The 7,500-nt window shown below is 49.7% G+C and overlaps 1 protein-coding gene across 1 annotated transcript in view; it reads left to right on the top strand.

Annotated features, from left to right (window-relative positions):
* The window catches only part of LOC125042006 (neurogenic locus notch homolog protein 1-like), a 30,392-nt gene that overhangs the window by 10,108 nt on the left and 12,784 nt on the right, over positions 1 to 7,500 (top strand). Inside the window, exons 7-16 of the mRNA XM_047637467.1 lie at positions 263 to 317; positions 727 to 887; positions 1,343 to 1,397; positions 2,674 to 2,919; positions 3,178 to 3,600; positions 4,175 to 4,465; positions 5,102 to 5,401; positions 5,862 to 6,158; positions 6,336 to 6,647; positions 7,300 to 7,500. The exon at positions 7,300 to 7,500 is cut by the window's right edge and continues 105 nt beyond it. Of these exons, the coding sequence (XP_047493423.1) occupies positions 263 to 317; positions 727 to 887; positions 1,343 to 1,397; positions 2,674 to 2,919; positions 3,178 to 3,600; positions 4,175 to 4,465; positions 5,102 to 5,401; positions 5,862 to 6,158; positions 6,336 to 6,647; positions 7,300 to 7,500 (2,341 nt within the window). The remainder of the gene's footprint in view (positions 1 to 262; positions 318 to 726; positions 888 to 1,342; positions 1,398 to 2,673; positions 2,920 to 3,177; positions 3,601 to 4,174; positions 4,466 to 5,101; positions 5,402 to 5,861; positions 6,159 to 6,335; positions 6,648 to 7,299) is intronic.

Genomic DNA, 7,500 nt, shown 5'->3' with positions numbered 1-7,500 from the left:
CTCTCATCTCTCTCTCTCTCTCTCTCTCCTCTCTCTCTCTCTCTCTCTCTCTCTCTCTCTCTCTCTCTCTCTCTCTCTCTCTCTCTCTCTCTCTCTCTCTCTCTCTCTCTCTCTCTCTCTCTCTCTCTCTCTCTCTCTCTCTCTCTCTCTCTCCCTCTCTCTCTCTCTCTCTCTCTCTCTCTCTCTCTCTCTCTCTCTCTCTCTCTCTCTCTCTCTCTCTCTCTCTCTCTCTCTCTCTCCAACCCCGTTTTTCTTTCCACAGTGATGACATGTCCTCACGTGTTAGAACTGGAGCATGGAGTTCTCAACGTTACAAGGTTTTTATCAAATAGATGTTAATGAATAAATATATAAATAGATAGAGAAATAGATAGATGAATAGATAACAGATAAATGAAAAAAATAGATAAGCAGATAATAGATAAATTAAAAAATAGATAAATAGATTAATAGATAAATAAATACCAGTTGTTTTCGTTGTGGATTTTGATATATCTACTTCCTAAAGTTCCCGATATCTGTTTTTTTAATGTTTTTTATGTTAAATCTAGTTGGCTTTTTATGCTAAATCATAAATTATATTAGACTGACATTAGACTGATATATATGCTACCCTTTCTTATCCTGAATGATTATTAGACTGGCATTAGACTGATATATATGCTACCCTCACTTGCCCTGAATGATTAACTAACTCACCCTTTTTCCACCCTTGCAACACGGCAGCGAGGACCAGGTGAACATAGTGTGTGACCCCGGATTCAGGGCGATGGGGACGCAGGGTGATTTGGGCGACTCAGGTGCCAGGGTGCAGATCGTTTGCCACAATGACACTTGGGTGCTTATGGAGGGTGATGCGGTCATCCCGCCTCGCTGCGTCAGGGAAGGTGAGTCAAGATGAGTCAGGAGGGTGGGTGAGTCAGGGTGAGTCAGAGGAGTCAGGTGGGTGGGTGAGTCAGGGGGAGTCAGGTGGGTGGGTGAGTCAGGGTGAGTCAGGTGGGTGGGTGAGTCAGGAGGGTGGGTGAGTCAGGCGTGTGAATGAGACTGGGTGAAGCAGGAGGGTGGATGAGTCACGAAGATAGATGAGTCAGGAGGGTGGATGAGTCAGGGTGAGTCAGGATGGTGGATGGATCAAAGTGAGTCAGACGGATGGATGCGTCAGGGTGAGACAGGAGGGTGAGTGGGTCAGGGTGAGTCAGGGAAGGTGGATGAGTCAGGGTGAGTCTCTTGACTTCTTGTTTATTTCATTAGATTTTATTTTTCCGCGTGTGTTTGTCTGTCCACCTGCTCTGTTCCACACCAATAATTTTTTCCTTGTTTGTGAATGGAATTTTTTTTTCAGACAGCGATTGTCTTCCGACTCCAGATGTCAGCAATGGCACCATTATGTTAGTTAAGTAAGTATTCTTCTCTTTTTTTTTGCATCAGTGATATGCCTGTGATATTTAACTTTGCCTGTTCTGGATGTTGTTTTTATTTATCTCTCTCTCTCTCTCTCTCTCTCTCTCTCTCTCTCTCTCTCTCTCTCCTCTCTCTCTCTCTCTCTCTCTCTCTCTCTCTCTCTCTCTCTCTCTCTGTCTCTCTCTCTCTCTCTCTCTCTCTCTCTCTCTCTCTCTCTCTCTCTCTCTCTCTCTCTCTCTCTCTCTCTCTCTCTCTCTCTCTCTCTCTCTCTGTCTCTCTCTCTGTCTCTCTCTCTCTCTCTCTCTCTCTCTCTCTCTCTCTCTCTCTCTCTCTCTCTCTCTCTCTCTCTCTCTCTCTCTCTCTCTCTCTCTCTCTCTCTCTCTCTCTCTCTCTCTCTCTCTCTCTCTCTCTCTCTCTCTCTCTCTCTCTCTCTCTCTCTCTCTTTCTTTCTCTCTCTCTCTATTTCTCCCTCCCCCTCCCTCTACCTCTACCTCTCCCCCTCCCTCTCCCTCTCCCCTTTCCCTCTCCCTCCCCCCCCCTCTCTCTCTTACTCGCTCTTTCTCCTTTACACAAAATCGTCCTCTTTATCACACTCTCCTTCTATCGCCATTTTCCCACTTCTGCCATTTTATCTCCTGTTATCGCCAATTTCCTTTCTCTCTACTTTGTATTCCCCATTCTATGCCGCCGAGCAAGCATTAAAAGTATTAATGGCATTATAAGTATTATTATTATTAAGGATATTAAAGGTATGAAAAGCATTAGAAGAAAGAAAAGTATTACAGGTATTATCAAAAGTATCAAAAGTGTTAAAAGTGTTTAAGTATTTAAAATTCGAAAAGTATTGAGGTAATTATGAGTATTGTAAACATTAAAAGTATTAAGATAATTATGAGTATTATAAATATTAAAAGTATTAAGATCATTATGAGTATTATAAATATTAAAAGTATTAAGATCATTATGAGTATTATAAATATTAAAAGTATTATTCATATTAACAGTAAGAAGAGTATTAAAAGTAAAGCATTAAAAGTGTTCAACGTAAATCATTTAAAAATATTTAAAGTATTATAAGTATGAATATTATTAGAAGTATCAAAATGTTATAAGTATGAAAAGTATTAAAGTGTGAAAAGTATTATAAATATTCAAAGTAAATTAATAAAAGTATAAAACGTATTGCAAGTATTGAAAATAATATATCAAAAGTATTAAAAGTATCAAAAGCACCCAAGCGTTTACATCCGCCCTTGCTCTCCTCTGCCCCAGCGAGACCCACGGGACCCTCGTCTGCAACGAAGGACACACCACCACCTCGGGCGCCCTCAGCACGGACGCCGTCTGTGTCGACGGTGTGTGGATATTCCCCTATGACGACGGCGGTTGCGTGGAAGAGGAAGAAGAAGGGGAAGGGGAGGAGGATGAAAGCAAAATCCCTGGTGAATGGAACAGGACAGAGGGCCCCTGTTTCGACGCCCCTGTGCCGGCTCCGATCAACGGTGAAGTTATCTTGGGGTGAGGCTTATTGGTGTTGCTGTGCTGTGGTAATGAGGATGCTGGTGATGCTGATGCTGTTAATAATGATGATGATGTGAAGGAGGAGGAGGACGAAGAGGACGAGGAGAAGGAAGATGAAGATAATGATGATGATGCGGAGGAGGAGGAGGAGGAATGATTATGATAATGGTGGTGATGACGATGATGATGATTCTTTATGATCGCCTAAAAAAAACTTTCATTAAACTCTTCTCATCTCTTCCCGCGGCATTCCAGAGACGGCGACTTAGAAGGCTGGTGCGGCGAGGGCTACATCTTCCCCTCGGGTGTTAACATGAGTGTTTACGAGTGTCAAGACGACGCCTGGACCCTCCCACCCGCTGACATGTCCGGCTGCACCGTGCCCGTGTGCCGCCGCGCGTGCCAGAACGGTGGCACTTGCGTCCGGCCGAATGAGTGCCAGTGCCTTCTCGGTTTCGAGGGAGAGGCGTGTGAGACGGAGCAGGCACCTGTTGGGCCTCCTGCAGGCACTTTCAACTCAACTGACATCATGAGTAATACGGACGAAATGGGTATAACGGAGGGCGTGAACTTCACTGAAGTCCTCAAGACCGAGAGAGGGACGCCCACGCCTTCATGGGAGAAGCTCTGCGCCGCCAGACGACCCACCGCCCCACCCAACGCTGTGCTGGAGACGAGGTGAGACGCGCGCGCGCGTGTGTCTGTGTCTGTGTGATACATAGACACAGAAACACATACAGATATATAGGTAGAATGATATAAACATATAGATAGAAAGATATATAAACAAAGATTTAGATTTAGATGTAATCATAAATAGATATATAGATATAAACATATAGAAAGATAGATTGATAGGTAGATGGAGATAAATCATCACCCTCATAGCACAGATAGTTCCTCTTGCTGAAAAGCGATGACCAAAGGAACATGTATTCTGAGCCTTGGGGTGATGCGGTAGGGAGGCCCTTTCTTTCCACCCGAATAATCCCCAGTATGCATATGCCAGTACTCAATACTCAGCATCCGGCTGTAAAGGGACAGGCCAGGCGCGAACCGGCACCTTGCAAATGCAAATCCAGCGCTCTTCCACTGAGCTTTTGCTCCCTCTCTTGCACTTTGGCGAGATTTGCACCCGGGACAGCGAGGCTCGGAAATCCAGTTCCTTAGCCGCTGGACCGTCGCGGCAATCACACAGGGAAGTAAGGTAAGCAGGCCGTTTAAGGCACTAAGCGGCGCGCGTCTTCCACAGGAACGGCACAGTCGTGGCCAAGTGCAAGGAGCAGTTGTTCTTCCCGTCGGGTGCGAGCGAGGCCGACATGGGCTGCGTGAAGGGCGAATGGCAGGCGGTCGAGGCGGACTCCGGAGGGCGGGGAGCGGGCTGCACGTCGCCATGGCAATGCCGGAAGCCCTGCCTCAACCGCGGCGCCTGCCAGCCGAACGGAACCTGCTCCTGCCGGGAGGACTTCGAGGGAGAGCGGTGTGAGACACGAGAGTGCGCCTACCCGCTCCTCCTAGTGTACAACGCCGCGCTTCTGCTCAGGTAATCTCTCTCTCTCTCTCTCTCTCTCTCTCTCTCTCTCTCTCTCTCTCTCTCTCTCTCTCTCTCTCTCTCTCTCTCTCTCTCTCTCTCTCTCTCTCTCTCTCTCTCTCTCTCTCTTGTTACTGTTGTTATTATTTTTGGTATTGTTATTGATGGTCTTACTATTGTTATTGTTATCATAATCATCATCATTCCTATTATTACTCCTCCTTTCCCCTGCCTTTCCCTCTCCTTCCTTCTCCCTCCCTCTCTCTCTCATTCATCGCCTCACCCCCTCTTCTTCCCTCTCCTTCCCTCTCTCTCTCTCTCTCTCTCTCTCTCTCTCTCTCTCTTCTCTCTCTTCTCTCTTCTCTCTTTACCCCTTCTCCCTCCCTTCTTCTTCCTCTCCGTTTCACTCCCCATCTCCCTACCCACTCCTTCTCTCCCTCACCCCTCCCTCTTCACCCGCTCTCCCCCTCCCTCCTCCTCTCCTTCCCTCCCTCTCCCTCCTCTCCATCCATTCCTTCCACCTCTCCACCACCTCCTTCCTCATCTCCCTCTCCTTCTCTCTCTTTTCCTCCTCCCCTTCCCTGTCCCTCCCTCTCCCTTCCCCTCCCTTCCCTTCCTTCTTCCTCCCCCCCCCCCTCCTCCTCCCAGGCCCAAGCTAGCCACCGTGAAGTGCCGCCGTGGCTTCGCCTTCCGTTCGGGTGAGACTGAGCTCAACATCACGTGTTCGAGAGGCGCCTGGAAGCTCCCCGACGTGTTCAGGGACGAGAAGGGTCGGCAGATCAAGTCCCTGTCGTGCGAGCCCAAGTGTGTGCCCCCCTGTCAGAACGGCGGCCGCTGCGTGACCTTTGACCTCTGTCGGTGTCCCGAGGGGTTTGTCGGTCCGCGCTGTGAGGTGGTCAAGTGTCGACAGCCGCCGCCACTGGTCAGAAATGCCGTCATGAGCTATGAGTAGGTTTCGCTTTTTCTTCGTGTTTGCGCGGGGAACTGTGTGGGGGTATGTGTGAGGCGAGAACGTGTGTGCGTGTGGGTATTTGTACCATTGTCTTTGTGTACGTATGTGCTTGTGTTTGTCTGTATATGTAAGTGTGTGTTTGTGCCCGTGTCTGTGTGTTCGTGATTGATTGTGTGTGTCTGTGCTTTCGTGTGTAAGCGCGTGTGTGTATATGCCCATACATATATATGTAAACGTGTCTATGTTCTCTGCGTATGCGCGCGTTTGCGACAATGCATGTGCGTTAACTCTCTCTCTCTCTCTCTCTCTCTCTCTCTCTCTCTCTCTCTCTCTCTCTCTCTCTCTCTCTCTCTCTCTCTCTCTCTCTCTCTCTCTCTCTCTCTCTCTCTCTCTCTCTCTCTCTCCGCTCCCCCCCTCCCTCCCGCAAAAGCCTCATATTACCCCCCCACCCCGCAGCCCCGTCGTGAGCAGGGCTGTGTGCCTTGAGGGCTACACCCTCGGCGGCGAGACAGAGCTTAACATCACGTGCGAGAAAGGCCGATGGAAGCCCCACCTCGCCAACAGCAGCGTGCACCAAGAGGAGTTGGCGTGCGTCCCCGTGTGTCACGAAAAGTGCCAAAACGGGGGGGAGTGCATTGGCCCCGACACCTGTGCCTGCCCCAAGTCCTTCGACGGCCCTCTTTGCAGCAGGCCCAGGGAAAGCGTGTGTGATAATCCTCCGCCCTCCATCAGAAACGCTGTTATGAACTACAGGTAAGGAGCGGGCATGAGCTACAGGTGACGGTAATGACATTGATAATATTAATGAAGAAAATAATGGTACTGATGATAACAATAAAGATAACGATACTAATTTTCATAGCAACTAGCCATGATAATGAGAATAGTGAGGGTAACAACATGTGTCTCCCCCCTCCCCCCCTCCCGCAGCAAAATCGTAGGGGAGGCAGAGTGCTTCCACGGATACGCTTTGCCTACGGGTGAAACTTCGGTCAGCTTCGTCTGCACCTTAGGAAAGTGGTTCTTCAGTGGCCCCAGGGGTAGCATGGAGGTGACCAGTTCTTCCAAAGCCCCGGAGTGCCAGCCTGTGTGCGCGGGAGGGTGCCAGAATGGAGGGAAGTGCCAGAGTCCCAATTTGTGCGTCTGTCGGAACGGCTTTACGGGGCCGCTGTGCGAGGATTTCTTCGTCGACACCTGCACTGACCTCCCGCAACCTGTGCCCAACGCCATAGCGCAGTTCAGGTGAGGGGGAAGGGAGGGAAGGGGCCGGCAACGGAGAGGAAAGAGAAAAGGCGCTGGAGAAGGTTTTGAATCGCGTAGAGGGAAAGAAAGAAACAGGGATTGGAAGAAGCCGCTCAACATTTTTTTTCTTTTGTCTTGATAACAGAGTAGGATTAGTGTTTGTGATTTTATATTTAGCTTTTTGGTGTGCGTTGTTCAGTCTCTCTCTCTCTCTCCATCCATTCTTTCATTTATTCATTCATTCATTCATTCAGTCAGTCAGTCAGTCAGTCAGTCAGTCATCTATTTATCCATCTATCTATCTATTTATCCATCTATCTATTCATCCATCCCTCCCTCCCTCCCTCCCGATCTCCTTCCTTCCCTCCTTCCCTACCTCTCCTCCCTCCCTCCCTCCCTACCTCCTTACCTCCCCTCCTTCCTTCCCTCCCTCCTCCCTTCCCTTCTTCCTTCCCTACCCCTTCCCCCTTCTCCCCTCCCCCCCTATCCCACCCTCCTTTTCCCCATTGTTCCTTCCCTGTCCCTCCCTTCCTCCCTCCTCCCTCGCTGTCCCTCCTCCTTCCTCCCTCCCTCCCTCCCTCCCTCCCTCCCTCCCGTTCCCTTCCCTCCCTTGCGCCCCCGCCTAAAGCCCTCTCCCTGGTCCCTCCCGCAGCCCGCAGAGTGTGGTGTTGGCGTGTCAGGCTGGCTACGCTTTGCCATCCGGAGAGACCCAGATTGAGTTCTTCTGCCGCGAGGGGGCGTGGGTCGCGCAGGACGAGTGTCTGCAGAGCGAGGATGCCCTTGCGAGCCTGGCATGCGTGCCCAAGTGCTCCCCTTCTTGCCTCAACGGCGGGGAATGCGTGTCCATCAATCA

The sequence above is a fragment of the Penaeus chinensis genome, chromosome 31 (genome assembly GCF_019202785.1).
Source record: "Penaeus chinensis breed Huanghai No. 1 chromosome 31, ASM1920278v2, whole genome shotgun sequence".
Classification (NCBI taxonomy): domain Eukaryota; kingdom Metazoa; phylum Arthropoda; class Malacostraca; order Decapoda; family Penaeidae; genus Penaeus; species Penaeus chinensis.
Note: the sequence above shows the minus strand (reverse complement) of the source record. Positions and strands in the feature narration are given on the sequence as shown.